This window comes from Stereum hirsutum, assembly GCF_000264905.1.
Source record: "Stereum hirsutum FP-91666 SS1 unplaced genomic scaffold STEHIscaffold_1, whole genome shotgun sequence".
In the NCBI taxonomy this organism is placed as follows: domain Eukaryota; kingdom Fungi; phylum Basidiomycota; class Agaricomycetes; order Russulales; family Stereaceae; genus Stereum; species Stereum hirsutum.
In genome coordinates this window covers 2791935-2810608 of record NW_006763131.1, presented here as the reverse complement: position 1 = coordinate 2810608, position 18674 = coordinate 2791935, and the positions used below count along the sequence as shown (strand labels likewise).

The window sequence follows — 18674 nt, the reverse complement described above, 5'->3', positions numbered from 1 at the left end:
CGAACGTGGCCCATAAGTTTGTCGTAGTGTGGCACCAAAAGGGGAAAGTGCACTCGATGATACCGCCACCTTATTTGGCGCTCCGATAGAACTCTTGGTGTATGTAAGTTCCTCGCGAGCAGGAGCACTGCACCACACTCTCCTTGCCACTACGAACAAACCATCAAACTAGCTGATGAAATTCACGATGTCCATCTGTAGCGAGCTCTCTAGTCTAGCCCGGCCTGCGAGCTCAGTGATGCTAAGTATATGAGGCTGCTGTCTTCGGAAATCGGTAGGTGAGTGCGGTCCGAGGTTGTGTTCATCAGATGCGGCTCAGAGGATAATTGGCGGTCTCCTGAGAATGTACGGAGAAAGAATATGGTAAGTTCCCATGAACTCTCGATGGTGAACAACTCTTCCGCTGCGAGGAAAACTAACACCACACTTTTCCCTAGATACGGTCCAAATAACTTACCGCCCTTTGCAGTGGCCCCGATATTCACGATTCTTTGACTGTTTTACCCCGTATACAACCGTTTCATGGGAGTCGGTGTTCTTCATCGGCTACTAGATGCAGCGCAAGCGTCTATCGTCGTGACTAGGTTGGTGTATCTTCTCACTAACATGAGGTGCAACGGAAGAGGCACCACGGCGACTTCACTCGCTACTGGGCTTCTAAGTTATTGCGAGATGATGCGGCTTGAGGTAACTTGAACCTTGGGGGTCACAGGTTCCCTCGCAGAGTATCCGACCATGATGTTCTTTCTAGCTTCTTGCTGTGCTTTCGATCGTGATATCGCGAAGCCCTATAAAAGCTTGCTTCAACTCTCATTGTCCGCGGTCTGCTCACCCATCCTGCGCTTGTAGCCCTCTCCGCTATGTTCGACTTCGCAGATAGTCAGCGCTTCCTTGCCTCCCGGATGTATCTCGCCCATGCAGTCCTCGCCCATTTGTCACCCGAGCTGATCATTCTCGACAAGATTATATCTCTGCAATCATGCGGAACCCTGCGAGTAGCAGCGTCCCATGCACAAACATTCACTCTTGTCTCACTACCCCCCGAACTACTCCTTATCGTCAGGTCCCATCTCCACCGGTCAATCATATCTACCCTCATCTCTTCCAGTGCGCATGCACTCTCTTCTGCCTTGATCTTTCGTGCCCGCGAGTTCTGCACAAACTGCCTCGCATACAACGTCGACGTTTATGGCGAAGACGTCCTCAACTGGCCAATCCTTGAGTCAGACACAGAGCTTGGGGCAGGGTGTCGGTGTGGGATGTGGGATGTAGGGGGTGGCAGAGTTATGGTGCAAGAGTGGCGTCAGAGGGAGAGGGAACTCGAGGTCAACATCGGAGCACACTTCACACTGGACACACGCGACAGAATCTTTGGAGTCCGTATACCTAATAATCCTATTTCGCCTCTCTCTTCGATGAACGATATCACATCCACAAATCACTCTCTTCGCGCTCCTCAGCACATGCCCCATGCATGGCTGGAGAATCGTCTTTCGCGTCTTGCACCGGGAGGCCGACCGATATGGGACGTCGTTGCCGAAGTATTGAAGGAGGAGGCCGACTGCGAGCTGGTTTGCCGAAGGCGTAATGAGGATGAGGTTGAACTGGCACTGGAGAGGAAGCGGGATGGTATCGATATCATCTTGGAGCAAGACACTTCATGGATCATCTCATCGCCGTCTTCATTCGCACCGCGCGGCGCAGAACAGCGGGACAGTGCACTCTGTCACCTCGCCCGCACCCTCGCTCTACCGACTTTCTGCGACCTCGACAGATCTCCTGGAAGCGCATCAAGGTTGATCAAGGATGCTCAGCGAACATCAGCAGAGTACATCGCCTCTCGTACCGATGAGGTTGGGTTGGGACGCACAAGGGCTCGAAAGTCCACCGCCATCGAGGTCACACGTACCTACGTGGAGAGAAACCTACTAGTACTTGTCGTTTTGGGAGCTTTGTGCAGTTTCACTCTCGCTCTTACGATAACGCCAGAATGGTTGGTCATTCCATGTCTTAGAACCTGAGACTATTTACTCACGGCTACCCGTAGCATCTAGTACGCGGAATACAGGACCGATCTTCTTCTCCCTTCGCACTCGCACCGTCACATATTTGGATACCTGCATCCCTATACCTTATCCGCTTCTCTTGCATCATCAGCATCTCTCACCACTACGGATGGATACATGTGACATTTCATTTTTGGATTTCCTTTTCTCTCTGCCTCTATTTTCGAACAATCTTCAAGACCCCTCTGCGATCCATAAATGGCCCCTTTCGGCAGAAGATTAACCCTGTATTTTCACCTGTAGCGCATAACGCCCGACAGCCTCGGGATCCATTGTATCATCGACAACAATACGCTTCCCCGTCTGTAGCTTGTGCCCAGATACAATCATGCAACGACGGTGAGAGAACAGACACGCGATCTGATCCTGTGGCCTCGGACGCTTGAAAATTCTATCCGTGGAAAGTTGTAAGAAGGATGCCGACATTATTGCGGCGCCCTACTGCTTCTGCCTGTGCTCGTACTGCTCCTCTTGGTCGTATGTCCGGCGAGAAATACTCAGGCTAGCGATAGCGTCAGTGGCGCTTGATATCATGGTAAGAACGGTTGACAATTGGGGTAAGTGCTATGTAGTACGATACATGCATGACGGGTGTGAATCCTTCCTCGGACCAGGAAGAACACAGCTCTCTCTTACTGGATTCCTCTAGGATTGGGCCAGCAACGGAAAGTCCATCATATTAGCTCGAGCATCCGGCATAGCCTAGTAGTCTGGCGTAGATACAACACGGGTCAGCGAAGCGGGTCGAACCGCCAACAGGTTCAGCCTGCCTGACACAGATCCTCGGGCGGACTGGCAACTCAATCGTTGGCAATGACCTACCCCCTTTTGAACTTTTCGCGTGCTCGTACCACGCAGAAGTCGAAGCCTAACACCATTCCGGCTCTATCACACCCTAAGTGCAAACCTTCAAGTTCAAAGCTTAGACTACAGTATCGATCCAGAAGAAACATGGCGGGCATTCAAGTTCGTGATTCTGCTTGGTATGAGCCAATTCTAGGTTATCGAGCTCCAAATCAACACCACATCAAGAGCAGCCTGCCAGGTCTCGTGTGTTCAACTTACCCATGCACCATGCGGTGGCGGAACTTGAGGAATCTCGAAGCTTGAAGCCTCGTGTGGGAGGGTGTCGTGCAGTTTGGAGTTTTAGAGTTAACCACAGTCGATCCGCACAGAGAAAGCGCATGCGCAAGGTCGACTCCTTTACTACACTGGATGCCTGTCGGACTAGAATGAGTTCTACATCGTTACGGACAGGCATCCACTGGCATGCAGGTACCGTGCGGCTCATGAATGCTTTAGTGGTGTCCGTAGGACTACTTTCAGAGGATCACAGGTTCAGAAGGAGCTATAATGAACGCAGAGCCTAAGCCTACTGATAACTCGGTCTCAGGGTTGTCGAATACTATAACTTGAACAAGAGCGTGAACAGGCCCGCGGGAGCAGAACAATAAAATAGAAAGAGACAAATTCGAGTCGGACAAGGACGGACGAGCGAGCAGAAAGAGTATTGTACGGTGAACATGATGAACAAAAAAAGGGAGGTTTCGATGTGTCAATAAGAGTCGGACGGGCGGAAAGAGCAAACAAACGAGCAGACACAAACAAACACACAGCGACAGACAGGGTGACACATAGAGAATAATACGTTAAACAGAAAGAGGAATGGCACGATGTCGATTACTGCGAATGGTCTTCCCAAGGTCCTTCTCTTGGAAGGCGGAACCCATTCGAAGGTTTAGTGGTGGGGAATGTACAATATTTTGCAAACAGTCACAGTCTGAGTCAAATCGTGCGAGAACGTTCGGGGTGCTGCAGCAGGAATAACATAAAAAAACAGAAACAACAAAATATAACGAAGTGGTGGTGGTGGTGGTGGTGAACAAAACAATTGTGTGGCGCGCCACACATGCCAGTATGATATAAGTACGGCAACAGCGGCGAGTAAGTATTTTATGCACAAGAAGGGGAGCAATCGCGCTGGGGTAGACGGCCGTCAATGTGTAGAGGCGTCCCGCATCATGTGCCATCGAAATAAATAGTGAAGCTCCAGATTACTAGTGCACGATATGGTGGTGGAAGCCGAGCAATAGCAGGGCGTCCTCGACCTCCACACCGGAAACGCGACCAGGAAGTTGCTTCAATTTTGCATAGGTATCGGGGTCGACGTGGAATGGCAGCTCTCGTGTACGCTCGATGGGCTGAGGAATGTACGCAACAGAGGTGAACGATCGCGGCGCGGGCATTGGAGCAGGCTCGGGCGAAGGTGTCTTTGGTTCGTGGTCCTCTTCGTCGCTGGCGGGATCAGAGTTGCTCGGGACACGAACAGGCATGGGCTGCTGTACGCGCAAGTAGCGGTCGTCCTCGTCCATAGGATGATCGCCATCGTCGAGGTCGGTATCCATGTCGTGGTCTCGCATGCCGGTGGACGACGAGGACGAAAAGGAGGGTGTGGCCGCTCTCGAGACGGACGCAGAGTCAAGAGGCAGACTGTCGGTGTCACCGTCATCGCCATGCTTTCGTGTGCGCTTGCGAGCGGTCTGACGAATGTTGCGGAACCAGTTCGTAACTTTGGCGAGGTCCCTACATGAAAAAAAAAATGGCGAAACAAGGAGTGGCTCGGTCAGCAAAACGGGCGCTTATGCGCTAAAACCGCGTGATGATTGAACACATACATTCCCACTTCAAGTGCCAAAGCACTGCGCTCTTCAATGGAAGGGTTGGAGGTGCGATTGTACAGCTTCTGAAGCGCCTCTAGCTGATGGGCCTCCGGCCGAGTCCGTCGGGGACGCTGAGAAGGCAGGAGATTGCGATAGGGCGACGCTCTGGAAGATGCGGAAGCATTGGAGGGTGGTGCGCTTGGGGAGCGTGTTGACCTGTTGAGTAAAGCAGCGAGAGAAGGATGCGATGGGGGATGGTTGTGTGCAGGCGGAAACGAGGCGTAGATGCGTTCTGCCTTTTCCTTGTGTGCGGTCTCTGCCTCGAGTTCGGCATCCTCCTCCTGGCGCTTCTTGGCTAAACTTCGCTGATTCTGGAACCAATTTGTGATGGACTGGTAGCGCCTGTGGAAAAGTGGCATGATGGCACGAGGCTGAGTCATATCTAATCACGTTGAAGAACGAGGGAAGATCGACTTACATCCCGATCCGTTGTCCTAGTTCCTCTCGCTCTTCCTTTGTTGGGTGTGGGTTCACCTGATAGAATTTGCGAAGTTCGTCCGTCTGCTGGGAAGAGGGACGCATGCGCATACGAGGGCGAGCTGGCAAATCCACTGGCGGTGGCGTTACGCCTCGGTCGAAGGAATGGTGGTGGTCAGCATTGCCGGCATAGAAGGGAGAGTGCTGTCTGGGCGTCTCCTCTAGTACGACGACCTGGTGGGGACGAACGGAATGCTTGTTTATACGGGGTGGGGGCAGTGTGGGTACGTGGAAGTCAGCGTCGTAAGCGTCGCGTTCGAGGGAGCGAGAGGGGGCAGAGGATGAGGAGCCGGGAGTAGAAGCAAGGATAGCGGATATAGGAGGGAGGTCCAGGTTTGGGTTGGTGGAAGTAGGAGCGGGACCGCCGCGATGGCGCTTTTTAGTAGAGGCCCGTTTATTCTGAAACCAGGCATTGACTGTCTTTGTCTCCCTGCACGACGAGCACGATATGTGTGAGGGGGGAGGTTAGGGTAGAGGAGACATAGAGGATACGTACATTCCGAGCTGCTCTGCCAAAGCCTGGCGCTCGTCGAGCGGCGGGTGGTCATTTCTGTCAAAGAGCTCATTGAGAGCGGCTAGCTGGAGAGCCGAGTGACGATGGCGAGGTTTCTTTGGCTTGTCCTTGTCAGACTGCTGCTGCTTTTGTGAGATCGAGTCCTCCTGGGACCAGGACGAAAAGGCGGGGTCCATTTGGGGGGAGATGGTGGTGGTAGGGACGGGAGAGAGCGGACGCGAACAAGAGCGCTGCAGCTGTTTTTTGTGAGAGCGATGTAAATTAGAAGTGCTGACTAATAAGAGGTGCTACATGGTTGACTGAAATGCTCCGATCCTGCATTCCCCTTCAGCACCCGGCCCTGCACGCCCTTCGCCAATATTAATCCCCTTCCTTTTCCCCGTTGTTCTTGTCGTATTCATTGTCGCCGCTATTTAGTCCTCATTATCGTGCATTACTCACCCGCGCTGAGCCACTGGATGCGTTTGTGCCTGTAGGGACATGTCGCATGTTCGCACGTGGCAGATGACCGCATCGAGGTCGTCAAGCCGCGCCGCGTCTCTAAATCTCAAGATCTCACGCTCCGTCAGCCAACCAGGGCCGGGCTACGCCACTGAGCCACTCTCGGCCTCTTCACCGCCGTCTCCTCCTCAGCTGCTCTAATTTTCTGCCCCAACCATTAGTAGTCCGGTTTTCGGTCCCCTCCTGAGCCTTGCTCCAGCAAATATTCAAAATCGGCAACGTCATGTCGGCATTCGCTACATGCTCTTTGCATCATGACATGCCATCACCGCTGCTCATCAACCCCCTTTCGTGCCCTCCCTGTCTCTTCGTCCCGCTTCCTTCCAGTCTTTCAAACTCTCGGTGTTTTTGCCTTCCCGAACATACGAGCACCTTGTGCGAGTTCGCACAAGGAACATATCCCCAGGCGCTCGACAGCTCACACTCCGCTCAAAATTCTCAGTCCCTGTGTTCATCCCTCTCCGACTTGTGATTGTCTGTTTACAACACCCGAACCGGGTCTCTACCCGCCCGAAAGGCCCGCCATGCATGTAACCCACCCACCTATAACAAACCCATCAACCAAATTCGCCAACAACATAAAACTACTAAAGCATGATTAGATCCGTGTCGTCCGCACCCCATGCGAAATGTTCTAGCCTCGTCGCTCGAACGACAAGTTGTCGTTTCAGCCACTGCCAACTGCTGTTTGCATGATATGATACGATACATAATTACAGCTGCATCGTGCGTGCATGGCGCAGTGCACAGCTGTAAGTAAAACCTGTAAACACATCTGTCGTAATCTATTTTCACGTCGTACCCGGATCACACCGCCACACTTTACATGGCCTTACAGAGCATTTATGGCCGTACCTATCCGCTTCTAATCATTGATCAGTGGCTTCGCCACAGCTATACTTACAGATACATGGCACGTTCTCCTACAGCCTCCTAAGTTGCATACTTATACATACCATTTATCAAGGTCTAAACAAGGTCCGTCCATGATATATGTCCTCGCATCACAGTGGCGTGATCCCCAAACCAGTTTCAACCTGTTCTGGCACGTCCGACGTCCGTCGTCGGTCCTGGTAGCAAAAACATGTATGTATGTACGACGGTCGCCGCAACTCGAACGCACTCAGCGTCGCATGCGTATGCATTGTATACAACCCTGCATGATTAGACTGAGTAATTGGCGCGACCAGACCAAGTGGGTGGAAACTCTCCAAGGGCAACATCGCATCGCATTATTGATGTTCCAGGGTACCGTACTGTATGAGGAGCAAAATAAGTAACTTAAGAGTGCGGCATCAGCGCTTCAGCAATCAGCTTGGGACAGGGGGGTCAGATCTATCATACAGATAAAGATACAGCAGCTTTCGGAAGGAATGAATCCGACAATTTGAAGTGAAGTGAACTAGATGGACATAAATAAGAAAAAAAGCATCCAATATCCAACCTGGCGAACGAACGAACGAAGAGGAAATATGCAACGGGAGGGTGTCAGAGCAAAGCGGGGAGAGATGAAGCTGGCTGTTGGTGGAAGTGGGATATTTGTGTCGAGGGATGGAATGCGCAGCGGTTGGATGTGTTTCGTTTCGTTTCTTGATGAATATGGGTACGCTGATACATCTGCCATGTACATTGGGCGGGCGGCATCATGCATCATGCATCACCCGAAGCCGAGGATGTCTCAGATGTATGTTCTTCATCAATATTCTTGATCCAGGCGCCGATAGCACCGCTGTTATGATATGCCAGAAAAGTCAGTACAAATGTAGTGTGTGTGAGGGTAATCGGCCAGCATGAGAATAATGGAACGAGATGTGAGAACGACAGATGGATGTCGTGAGAGGATTAGAAATGCAAGAGAGAACATGAACGCACAGGAATCCTTCATGCCGGAGGAACAACGCCCGCTTCGTGCCTTTACTCCAGAATCGAATCGCATACGAGAGCGTCGCGATCGTCGCTGCGTGTCCACGGATAAAGCAACCACCAAAGTAGATCCTGTCCAGCCCATACTTCTCCGCGTTCATGAACCTGCACATCCCAACCTCGCCGTCAGCTACCGGCACATTCCGAGGACTTCGAAAGTAGAAGGAAAGAAATGGAGACGTACGCAATTTGCCCGATGTTGTTCGAGATCGCGTAGAGCAGGCTCTTGCTGATGTCCTCGGGAGAGAACTTCCCCTTCTCCTGCCCCTTCTTGAACACCTTCCCGAACGAACTCGCGATCATCGTCGACTTGAGACCCAACTTGCTGTAGTCTTGCCCGTAGATGTCTCCCACGAGCATGTCCACTGTCGCATTGTCGCCTCGTTCCGAAAACGCCAGCATCTCTGCGCACGCGAATCCCAGATCAGTCATATCGACGGTTACGTTGGGGTTTCCAGCCAAAAGAAACAAACGGTATATGGAAAGGAAACCGACATACCATCAAATGACCTCGCTCCCGTGAGCAAACTGAGGAGACCCCAGAGCGTTCCGCCTCCCAAACTTGTCCCGCTCACACGCTCGAACGACCCATCCTCATCCACCTTGATGACCGAAACTCCAGACCCAATATTCACGAGCAAGCAAGGCAACTGTGGCGTCGGATGCGTCTGAAACGTCACTGCATATTTAGGAGGATCCGGACTCGGTCGTTCCAGCGGTGCAGATGGTTTGGCAGGAGGACCGTTCGACAGTTGTGGTGAGATCGACGCCGCCGCGGATGAGCCCGTCGTAGGATGTGTTACGGATTGGATGAGCTCGTCCGAGAAGAAGTAGACCTCGTCAGGAATGAGCGTGATGAACTTCATCCCCTCAATCAAACACTCCATCTCGTCCTCCCTGCGCACTTCGACGCCCAACGTCTCGCTGAACAGCTCGTAGAACCTGTGCGCGCCCCCTCCCGTGGCCATGATCTTCACGCCCCGCCGCATCTCCTCTATTGACACGCCATTCACTTTCGCCGAGCGTGCGATGAGGTCCTGAATGAACTCGACACATTCGTCGATGTTATCCGTCTCGTATCGCTCAAAGTTCACGGACCCGCCAGGGAAATGTTGTAATGAAGCGCGGCGGAGTATGAGTTGGTCAATACCAGCGAGAGCGTGGCCGTTCGTGTTATGATTATGAATGTGAGAATGGCTCAGGAGATGGTTAGAGGCGGTCGTTTCGAGGACCATGGGTGTAAGCGCTCCATTTTGCTTCGGGAACGGTGGTGGTGGCGGGGACTGTCGCTGGCCATCATCAGATGTGGGAGGAGAAGACCATCCTGGGCTCGAGACTCCGCTGCTATGCGTGGTGTTTCCGTTCGTAGCAGCGATAGAAGGTGATGAAGGCGGATCAGGAGAACGGGTGAAATAGACGACCTTCGCGAGCGAGCCCCCGATCTGCAAATGCGAGAAATCACTTTAGCGCCGTGGATGGTGTGATGGCTCATACAACTCACGTCTACAGCGATATGTGAGACCGGTTCGATGTAGTTGGGAAGATATATTCCTCGACTGTCCCTTGTCTAGCGAATTCCATGTTGCCGTGTCCGTGAATGAGCGTACGAAGGAAAGAGAGATACCGCTTTGCGCACGAACCTCGGGTGACTCTTCCTCTAGAATGACTGCCCCACGGGTGTCTACGTGGATGACCTTCGCACTCGGCAGCGGCGGAGAGGCCATTATAATAGATATAATGTCGACAGGGCCCTATGAGTGTGATCTGCGGTGGCCTTGTCCTCTAAATATGTTGGGAGAGTGCGTAGGTCCGAGATGGCGATATTTACGGACGGTGAGCGGAGCAGCGCTCCAGTCGGTTTCGGATGGGGCGGACGTTCAAGCTCAAGCGTCAAAGCAGGTGAATATTGTGGGGTAGTGAAACACAAGACTGCGACTCTGGGGACACATCTCCTTCGTTCCACGGCCGTCGGTCTCACAGGGTTTTTATAAGTAACGCGGTACTGGGCTAGCTTTCGGGCGCACAGCACAGTCCTCGAGTGAAGTAAGCCAGTCAGTCACAGCGGGCTGACACAGGCACTTCGTGCGCGTATCAGCACAAATGCATTTGTACCCCCACTTGATAGGATATCCGTAGGGCCAGAAAAGTGGTGTGCTCATCCCCGCGGTCCCAGCCTAGACCAGCTTTTATCTTCTCTTTCGTCTGACCATACTCGTGGAGGTCCGTGGATTTATCTACTTATCGCACCCTTGCCCCGACGGGCTCGGGCTCTGACGCTGATCATTCCCCGCCCATTGTCTCTCCTTGGGTTCGAATCATCATTCGACTCTGACAGGGATATCACCAAGATGTGGTTACTCCCAAATAAGCGCACACCGCGTCGTGCGTCGACAGAACGGGTAAGCTACAGTCCACCATAGTCAAACGAAACAAAAATCCAATACACAAAAACGGCGCTACCTCGACAACAACAACGAAAGCTTATAAAACTGAATCAACCACCGATGGCAGCGAGTACGAGGTCGCACGCCTCCTGTTTTTCCGCCCTCACGCCCAGTTCCAACGTGACGCCCTGTCCTCTCGTGAACGTCATCCTCGACCGGACCAAAATCTTACCCCCTCCGCCCACGAGGAGCCCGGAGAGCTGCAATGTGTGCACCGACGTCGATGTGGGATTCTGTGAGCCGCCGAGAGGCTCCATGTTGAGAATCTCGATGATAGAATCACACGCGGCTGTGACAACAAGACGAACAAGATCACGCGTCAGTTGGGTCAATCGCCGTCGCACCGCAGGGAAGCGACAAGGGGGGAAAGGGAGAGAAGGAGAGCCGCATACCTTTGATACTGTCCATTGCGGAAAGCGAGAACGTCTCCGTCGCGGTCGCGCCTCCCCGCAAACGATCCCACTCGGACGAGAAGTTGGCATAGCTCGGGATGATGTAGTCCCCTCCGGCCGCAAGTTCAACCTCTTCGAGCTGATATTCGTCCTCGTATCCTTCTTCTTCTGGTTCACCAGTTGAGGGATCAAGCTCCTTGCTGATGAACTTAAGAATACATTGGAAGGAAGCCATAGTGTACGATTCTGGCGAGTCGAGTGTGAAGGAGACATAGACAATCCCTGGTGAAGTTGTCGCGGCGAGCGATGGGAGCGGGATGATGAAGTCTTCTGTCAAACCAGAATCTGCAGATGGTTGCATGATGACAGACACCTGCTCGAGGACGGTGTCTGGTAGGGTATTCGATACATTGAACTAATGTGGCAGCAGTAAGAATTAGCTCGAACATGACGTAGAACATAAATATATTTCACCTGGAAGACGACATGCTCCTTGAATATGTGCTTGACACACGACACCTGGTACTCCGTCTCGCTCTCCGTGAGTTGTACCGGCTTCGCACTGCTGTGAAGCACGGGTCCGTACGGCTCCAGTTCCGGAACCTCCGCAAGCTGTTGAAGGTAGGCGGACTGGGTTTCCTCGGCAGTAGGTGGCGGAGGGGACGGCGAGGATTTCTTGGCTGTCGGAGCGCCGATGGTATCCAATGTGCTTGGACCTGAGAGCCAAGGGTAAGTGAAAGGCCGGATACCCGAAGTATGACAAGATGAACTTACGGGCCGCATCCTGAGCCGCTTGTTGACGACTGACTTTTGGTATCGAAGTGACGTCGAACGGCTGCTCACTGGCCTCTGGATCGTTGACATATGTCACCAGCTTTGCCTCGAGGGCAGACAAGGAAAATACAGAGTCTGGTGGACAATCAGCGGACGTCAGAGTGAGACCAGACAGAAAATAGCGTACCGTCCTTCACATAGGTCTCGGCCAATGGAGGAGCCTTCAATACCTTCAAGTACATAGCGGCGCGGTCCCGAACTTCGTCATCAACGTCATCAAGACAGCTGTGACAGATGAAGATTAGTTCGTATACGTGACGAGTTAACGGCCAAGCAGACTGACCGGTTCAGGAGGACAGCTACACTCTTCTGCAACTTCCCATCATCCGCGCTGATCCCAAACTTCGCCAAACTAGCGACAGCAGCCGCACGCACAGTCGCGTTCTCCAGCACGACACGATTGTAAATAAACCTGATATACTTCGCCGGCTGTGGCGCCTTGGGCCCCTCGATTCCCAGGAGATGAAGAATGCGAACCGACAATTTCGTGAACTCGCAATCTTCGATGAACTCGCACAGATGGGAGAGAGCTTGCTCCTTGCAATCGCCAATGAACTTGATCATGTCGAAGATGGCTTCAACGACAGCGCGCTTGAAGTCGTAGCCACCTTCATCGCGGAGGACACCAGAGAGGAAACCGAGCATGGCGATGTGTTTGGTGGGGAATTTGAGGCAGAGAGAACGGATGGCGTCGACGATGATAACCTTGAACTCGTCTGAGATTTCGCTCATGAAACCGGTGATCTGCTTCATGAGGCGATCGACGGAGGCTTCATTGCCGGTCTGGATGGTGTAAGAGGTGAAAGCTGAAAAGATGCTACTATGAAGATTTATATAAGGAACGAACCTTGAGAAGGGTCGTGATAGCATATGTGGCGACGCTCCTGTTCGAGTCCGAAATGAGGTTCTCCAAGTCGACATTGCAGGTCGCCACACTAGCCGGGTGAACAAGAGCGAGAGATGCGAGTGTGCGTGTTGCGGCGAATTTGAGCGTCGGTTTGGTGGAGGAGAGGAAGAGTTGCAGAACTGAAAGGAATAAGGAACTGTCGGATCTTGCGAAGTACCACTTCTACTCACCAGCAATCGGTCTCGTCAGTTGAGCGGGGGTGACGTTCCTCATCTCACAGATAGCACGGGCGGCCTCGTAGTTGACCATGTCACTTTTGTGGCGCAGCCATCCCTCAAGTATTTCTAGCATCTGCCTCTGCACGCTATATACAATGGTCAGTGATCAGAGGAAACGGTCTACAGTTATATATTGTTGCTCACTTTGGATCCTCTTCCATTACCTTTGCAGCGTACCGAATAAGCATGCACAGTGCCATCGGGTTCTTCAGCACCGTCCCAGACCCAGTCTTCCCTCCACCAAGCTGCTGAATCATTTTTGTGATCGCCATCCTGTCCTGTTGACGGATGAGGTACAAGAGACCAAGTGCATGGTACTGCGTGATATAACTCGTCGAGGGCATGGGCGAGTACCCGGTGTTCTGAGTCGATGCACCACCGAAACCGAGGTATCCACCAGAGGACGCCGATGCACCAAAGAACCCAGACGAGGATTTGGCGTTCGCAGCTTCTTGTGCTTCGTTCACCCATCGTTTCACGACGTCTTTGGCGGCGGGGAAGAGGTGGTAGGCGGAGACAAGGGCGGCAGACGAGATGGAGGGGGTGCGGTCCACAATGGCGGCTTTGAAGAAACGTTCAACACCCTGGACCATGGATGGCTATGGTAATACACATGTATGAGTCTTAACGGACAGGTAGATGAAGCATATTCGGAGGACATACGTCGATAATGCGGCACAACGCCCGAATGGCATTTGGCCTGTATATGACCTCCGAGTTGGGTTGCATATCCTTCATGATACTACTCGTCACCATAATGACGTCCTCAGCCGTCAAGGCCAATTCTTTGATGGCGAGGTAGACCATCTGCCGGAGCGCACTCTACAAGTCCACGGACCGACAGAACAACTTTAGTTACTGAACTATTGCAGCAGACCGCTTTCACTCACGTCTTTATGTTGAAACAATTTCGTAGTCCCGAAGAACAGTGTCGTAGCCTCCTGAGTCCCAAACGTCTCTCCGATATAAAGTAAATACACGATCCGAGTGAGCAATGCTCTGCATTTCCGGGGGCTAATGGGAGATTCATTGAAGACGCGTGCTTCCTGGATTATGGTCGTTTTGTTGTTGTAGTATGAGCTAAGACCGCTCTCCTCCTCCTTCTTGGTATAAGTGAGGGACATGGCGGGAGAGGAGCCTGAGCAAAGGGCGGAGAGGGGACGGAGAGCTGGCCGGTGTGTTGTGATGATGAGCAGAGCACTGCGTCCTGCGAGTCGACGCGACGTGGACAACCCGGAGCTGTGGCGCGTGCCGCCGCTTTGGGAAATCCTTCCTTCCATGAAACTTGCAACGATACTTTGAGCGAGCGCGACAACCATACGTGCTACGGGATATATGAATCCCTATGTTGAGAAAAGTATAGATGTGCGTAATATGTATCCAGAGAATCCCAATAAGGCAAGATATTAGAAGTTCATGACTGTCCGGCGAGTCCCCCATTCATCCCCTTCCTGTAGAGCTCCAACTCTTCAATCACGTTCATCAATGCATTAATCTCCCATTTCCCATACACAAATCCAACATAAAGCATTGTCGTCCCCAACCAAGTAGCAAGCCCCGCCAAAAACACGAACACTGGGGCGTAAGCAGCATGTGGCAACCACGCAGAACCAATTATCAGTCCCACGAGTAAAACGACGCACAGCACGAACACTGTCAACTCCTGTTGCGACCGCACACGTGCGTGGCGGTAGCACGTCGTCAATGCTTGTAGGACAGTCGTGGCGGAATCGGACGAAAGATGCGTGGAAGGTGGCCCAGGGGTGGAGGTTGCTGCCACAGAGGTTACGCTGGGAAGGTCCGAGGTGTACGGCGAAGGATTGGAAGGTAGGGTGTGATCCTGAGCCTCGGGATGTCGTATCTCGAAACGGGCTTCCAGACCAAAGTGGTCGGAGTAGGAGAACGAACGACCGGGTACGTTCTCAGTCAGCATGACACGCGTGTTGCTGCATTTGAGCTGTGGGAGTGATTTTGACCCGCCTGTTGGTGGGACATGAGGATCGCGGTAGAAGACGTAGTCGAGACGTTTGCCTTGACCGGCGAGAGCGAAGGCATCCAATGGTTTTCCTGCAGAATAAGAATTTATTGGCGAGTCGGCGGTGACACCGAAGGCTTGAATACAGTCGAACGGGGAAAGCATAGAAGACGAGGAAGGGGGCGAAGGGTGTGTTTCGGTCCACGCGTCCCGGAGAGCGGCATGGTCACGTATGACTGTCATTGGTAGTGTTGTGGGTATGCTGTTAAAGTCTCCCAGCTGTCACCTGTCAGTCAGTCACATGGTGAATTAAAGCAGGAACTATTACCGCTATAACGTATCGCCCGAGCTCTGCAGACTGTTTGGCGAGTTTGGCGAACTCCCATGCATTCACCAGTCGATGTGCTCTGTGATGTTCAGGGCCTCCCTCGCCGCCTTTGGCAAAAAGCTGAACGCTGTGTTAAGAACCGGACAACCTTCAGAGCAAGAAGAAGACGTACATGCGTGTTGAAGATCTGGACTTGGCCGAGTATCGGGTGCGAGATGAGTACACTGGCAGCAGCTTTGCCCACAAACCAGTCGCCTCCGGCAACATCTATGGGAGAGCCATTCAGAGAATACGGGTGTATCGTAGCCGCGATAATAGGGAAACGAGTGAAGATTGCCAGCCCAGCGCCCAAGGCACCACTAAGAGCATAGACGGTTTGGACGGTAGTTAAAAACAGGCAATATAGAATTACGCACCTGTAGAAGAATTTGGAGTGTGGCAGCCGTTTTGAAACGCTTGTACGGACGAGCTCATAATCCGAGTACACCCATAGCTCTTGTAAGGCGACAATGTCGTATTGAGCCTGTGAGAGAAAGTTGGTGATGGCGAATATACGGTCAGACCGGTCTTTCGAGACATATTTCAAGCCCCTTAAATTGCATTAGTCCTAAAAGAAAGCCCAATGAGCACAAGACGAGCATACCAGCAATTGAGACTGAAGACAGAGAGCTGAGAATAGTCCGAGCCAGACATGCTTGCTTCTGCAGGCATTGCACGGCGCGGAGAGAAAGCTTGACGCGACGTTGGTGACAATTTACTACAACAGAGCCACGTGGCGCTGGTCCTCCGACCCATGCCTTGAAAACGAGTTCGCCGTTTGCTCTGCCAACAATTCTGTAGTGCACTTCACACCGCTTGTGCTACGCCGTTTCCTCACCTTATGAAGGCATACGTACAGACCATGAGATCAATCAGCAACGTCGTCGCAATATGGACTCCGCTCAATCGACTTGATGGCCCTAGTAGCTCGGAGGCCGAGAGATTACACGATACCTGCGCTACGAGCCCTACGCCTAGTATATAATGTCGAACCGCAAAGAGAAATGGGTTCACATCTCAGTCGCCCATCACAGCATCCCCGACAAAACTCTTCCTCTCCTACCCTCCAACAAAAAACAATGGCCCCTCTTATCCTGGGCGTAGGCTTTCACTGGAACCACCCCATGATTGCCACTTCCGGTTATACCCCAGAGCGTATACAAACAGCCATAACCAGCAGCTTCGCCTCGCTCGCCTCAGCAGGCTATCCCATCGAAGGGTTCTTCATCGAGACGACAGATCTCGACACGACACTCGAGGAGTGGAAACAGAAGTTGCAGGAGAAGAAGTGGGAGACGGTGATGTTTGGATGGGGAGTCAGGGGCACACCGAAGGAGACAGTCACTTTTGAGGCGTTGATAAATGCGGTCAGGGAGTATGCGCCTCAGGCGAAGTTTGCGTTCAACATGTCGCCTGATACGACGCTCGATGCGCTGAAGAGGGTTGTCGTGCTGTAGGATTATTCTCAAAGGTGAGTCCAATACCTTGAGTCATGCTGACTTGAAACTGACAGTCTTGATCAGCAGCTCAACAACGCCCGAATGAGTGGAGTACAAGGAGTTCGATGTTCTTCAAATACACACGAAAATATACATTCACGTTTACACTTTATGCTTCATTGTCCGAAGTTGCCTACCGCTCGTCTATCATATCACCTCAATCTTCCCTCACGAGACCAGAGTGCTGCAAATGACTTGTAAGCCAAAACCTCTATCGCGGCCAGAAATTGAAAAGACGACACGGACCTTGTTGCTGTCCAAAGCATCCAGCCCAGCTGCAGCCCTTGTCCCTGCGACAAGCGCCGACCAATCGAGAATAGGGAAAGTAGCATTACCAGCCCTCTCAGCCTGTGCATGCAGAGCACGAGCAGTGAGAAGGTGCTGGTGCGCCGTGTCGACAACGGGCATGGGGCTGTTATGCTCCGCCGTGAGTTTACGAATGTGACTATATGAACAAACCAGTGGTGAGCGACCATCAAAGATATCGCGAGATATAACCAGTGCATACGTAGCGTCCTTGATTCCACCGTCAATCGCAAAACCCTTTGAGCCATCGAACTTGTCGTGGAGCATCTTGTCACCATAGGCGAGTAGACTATAGATAACACATCAGCCAACATGACGTTTCTAGTTGCCCTAGAGTACCTACAGAGGTGCAGGCATCATATCTATACCGCAGAACATAGTGAACGTTAGAACAGCTCATCAGTGAGACGATAAACAAGTCACCTTTGATGAATTGGTAGACCATGTCCTGGCCGATGTTAGACTTCTCGCCCATGGTGAACGCCTCAGCGAGAACCTCGAGAGACCCGAGAATAATTGAGTTTCCAATAAGTTTAAAGGTGGGAGCTAAGGTAAAGTAACGTGAATGAGTTACAATACTACGAGTAGAGAGGTAAATATAGAACGAAGGAAGCTGACCTTTCTCCAAGTTTCCGCCGAGATCGTAGACCTTCCTCCCGACAGCCGGTACAAGTAGATGGGCCAGTTCCTTCTTAGATCGGTAGTCTCCGCTCATGCAGATAACCAGGGATGCGTCTTCAGCACTTGCAGGTGGGCCCAGAACGGGTGCGGTTACGAGATGACAGTGGGGAATGGCAGAGATGATAGCATCGAGCTCGCCTGTTTTTCCATGGGAATATGTAAATAGAGACAACAGGACAATGCGTACCGGCTAGTGTGGGGTATATCTACAGATCGCGTAAGTTTATGAAGATATTGGGGGGATCATATCATTGGGCGTACGGTGCTGGTGTCAACGAAGATCTTGTTACGAGTCGGTTTGGATTGCTAGCTTCGACGCATCAGTCAAGAGTTAGACAGTCATACGAATGCTACTTGCCTGAAGAGCAGCCGCAAACTGTTGGTACATGGCTTTGACACCCTCGTCGCCTGACAGAGAGGTGATGATTATGTCGCATTCGAGAGCGATCTCGCCCGGAGTCTGAGCAACCTGCACTTTGTCCTCGCCGAGCTCAGCAACGAGCTTCTCTGCCTTCGATATAGTCCTATTCCAGACAAGCTGAGGAGGTGCACCTGGAGAATGCAAGGCACGATAATGGGCAAGATTACGAGCCATCGGTCGGCCCATCGCACCCAACCCCACGAAACCAATGGCAAGAGGTCCGTGGGCTCCAGGAGTTCCAGGTCTCGAGAAGGGAACGGCATCGGAAAGGGTTGGGAGAAGATGATGTTTGTCGGTCATGGTGATAGGTGAGAGATGGATGAGGACGACGACGACGACCGTGAAATGTTGAGATCTGGACAAGTTAGCGGGACAAGTGACGTCGGTTCGCGAAAGCTACAGTGGTCGTCCAAATATGGGTAATGGATG

The 18674-nt window shown here is 52.2% G+C and overlaps 6 protein-coding genes across 6 annotated transcripts; 1 reads left to right on the top strand and 5 right to left on the bottom strand.

Annotated features, from left to right (window-relative positions):
* Positions 1-1448: 1448 nt before the first annotated feature.
* Positions 1449-2256, top strand: STEHIDRAFT_117612 (uncharacterized protein). Its single transcript, XM_007298916.1, has 2 exons — positions 1449-1993; positions 2048-2256. The coding sequence occupies exons 1-2, from the start codon at positions 1464-1466 to the stop codon at positions 2052-2054; spliced, it is 537 nt and encodes a 178-aa protein (XP_007298978.1). The 5' UTR covers positions 1449-1463; the 3' UTR covers positions 2055-2256.
* Positions 2257-3518: 1262 nt separating this feature from the next.
* STEHIDRAFT_164873 (homeobox-domain-containing protein) lies at positions 3519-5970 on the bottom strand. Its single transcript, XM_007298915.1, has 4 exons — positions 5760-5970; positions 5205-5693; positions 4742-5128; positions 3519-4649 (listed from the first exon to the last, which is right to left on the bottom strand). Exons 1-4 carry the CDS (start codon positions 5951-5953, stop codon positions 4124-4126), a joined length of 1596 nt encoding a protein of 531 aa, XP_007298977.1. The 5' UTR covers positions 5954-5970; the 3' UTR covers positions 3519-4123.
* Positions 5971-7493: 1523 nt separating this feature from the next.
* On the bottom strand, positions 7494-10161 carry STEHIDRAFT_143947 (fumble). Its single transcript, XM_007298914.1, has 6 exons — positions 9842-10161; positions 9703-9768; positions 8701-9643; positions 8386-8605; positions 8151-8306; positions 7494-8007 (listed from the first exon to the last, which is right to left on the bottom strand). Exons 1-6 carry the CDS (start codon positions 9923-9925, stop codon positions 7929-7931), a joined length of 1548 nt encoding a protein of 515 aa, XP_007298976.1. The 5' UTR covers positions 9926-10161; the 3' UTR covers positions 7494-7928.
* A 383-nt stretch (positions 10162-10544) lies between these two features.
* On the bottom strand, positions 10545-14165 carry STEHIDRAFT_71561 (coatomer subunit gamma). The gene is made up of 11 exons (XM_007298122.1): positions 13887-14165; positions 13660-13818; positions 13141-13595; positions 12949-13082; positions 12719-12897; positions 12155-12654; positions 11999-12096; positions 11812-11946; positions 11512-11753; positions 11038-11452; positions 10545-10934 (listed from the first exon to the last, which is right to left on the bottom strand). Exons 1-11 carry the CDS (start codon positions 14118-14120, stop codon positions 10696-10698), a joined length of 2790 nt encoding a protein of 929 aa, XP_007298184.1. The 5' UTR covers positions 14121-14165; the 3' UTR covers positions 10545-10695.
* A 213-nt stretch (positions 14166-14378) lies between these two features.
* On the bottom strand, positions 14379-16006 carry STEHIDRAFT_89791 (inositol phosphophingolipids phospholipase C). Its single transcript, XM_007298259.1, has 5 exons — positions 15943-16006; positions 15716-15889; positions 15472-15658; positions 15300-15419; positions 14379-15250 (listed from the first exon to the last, which is right to left on the bottom strand). Exons 1-5 carry the CDS (start codon positions 15990-15992, stop codon positions 14411-14413), a joined length of 1371 nt encoding a protein of 456 aa, XP_007298321.1. The 5' UTR covers positions 15993-16006; the 3' UTR covers positions 14379-14410.
* A 376-nt stretch (positions 16007-16382) lies between these two features.
* On the bottom strand, positions 16383-18629 carry STEHIDRAFT_71556 (NAD-P-binding protein). Its single transcript, XM_007298121.1, has 10 exons — positions 18183-18629; positions 18086-18130; positions 18012-18030; positions 17762-17962; positions 17567-17689; positions 17487-17505; positions 17346-17432; positions 17084-17282; positions 16865-17021; positions 16383-16809 (listed from the first exon to the last, which is right to left on the bottom strand). The coding sequence occupies exons 1-9, from the start codon at positions 18543-18545 to the stop codon at positions 16995-16997; spliced, it is 1083 nt and encodes a 360-aa protein (XP_007298183.1). The 5' UTR covers positions 18546-18629; the 3' UTR covers positions 16383-16809; positions 16865-16994.
* Positions 18630-18674: the final 45 nt, after the last annotated feature.

Bases quoted from the DNA above. Each gene is read 5' to 3' on its own strand.
- STEHIDRAFT_164873 (XM_007298915.1), bottom strand. From the start codon at position 5,953: ATGGACCCCGCCTTTTCGTCCTGGTCCCAGGAGGACTCGATCTCACAA. The intron at 5,694-5,759 runs GTACGTATCCTC...CTCGTCGTGCAG, and splicing joins TTGGCAGAGCAGCTCGGAAT to GGAGACAAAGACAGTCAATG. The intron at 5,129-5,204 runs GTAAGTCGATCT...ACTTTTCCACAG, and splicing joins CTAGGACAACGGATCGGGAT to GCGCTACCAGTCCATCACAA.
- STEHIDRAFT_117612 (XM_007298916.1), top strand. From the start codon at position 1,464: ATGCCCCATGCATGGCTGGAGAATCGTCTTTCGCGTCTTGCACCGGGA.
- STEHIDRAFT_89791 (XM_007298259.1), bottom strand. From the start codon at position 15,992: ATGTCTGGCTCGGACTATTCTCAGCTCTCTGTCTTCAGTCTCAATTGC. The intron at 15,420-15,471 runs GTACGTCTTCTT...CACAGCGTTCAG, and splicing joins TCCAGATCTTCAACACGCAT to CTTTTTGCCAAAGGCGGCGA. The intron at 15,251-15,299 runs GTAATAGTTCCT...GACAGGTGACAG, and splicing joins TCGGGCGATACGTTATAGCG to CTGGGAGACTTTAACAGCAT.
- STEHIDRAFT_71561 (XM_007298122.1), bottom strand. From the start codon at position 14,120: ATGTCCCTCACTTATACCAAGAAGGAGGAGGAGAGCGGTCTTAGCTCA. The intron at 11,947-11,998 runs GTACGCTATTTT...ATTGTCCACCAG, and splicing joins CGAGACCTATGTGAAGGACG to ACTCTGTATTTTCCTTGTCT. The intron at 11,453-11,511 runs GTGAAATATATT...CTGCCACATTAG, and splicing joins AGGAGCATGTCGTCTTCCAG to TTCAATGTATCGAATACCCT.
- STEHIDRAFT_143947 (XM_007298914.1), bottom strand. From the start codon at position 9,925: ATGGCCTCTCCGCCGCTGCCGAGTGCGAAGGTCATCCACGTAGACACC. The intron at 9,769-9,841 runs GTTCGTGCGCAA...GGAATTCGCTAG, and splicing joins TAGAGGAAGAGTCACCCGAG to ACAAGGGACAGTCGAGGAAT. The intron at 9,644-9,702 runs GTGAGTTGTATG...TCGCATTTGCAG, and splicing joins TCTCACATATCGCTGTAGAC to ATCGGGGGCTCGCTCGCGAA.
- STEHIDRAFT_71556 (XM_007298121.1), bottom strand. From the start codon at position 18,545: ATGACCGACAAACATCATCTTCTCCCAACCCTTTCCGATGCCGTTCCC. The intron at 18,131-18,182 runs GCAAGTAGCATT...CGTCGAAGCTAG, and splicing joins AGTTTGCGGCTGCTCTTCAG to CAATCCAAACCGACTCGTAA. The intron at 17,690-17,761 runs GTCAGCTTCCTT...ACTTTACCTTAG, and splicing joins CGGCGGAAACTTGGAGAAAG to CTCCCACCTTTAAACTTATT.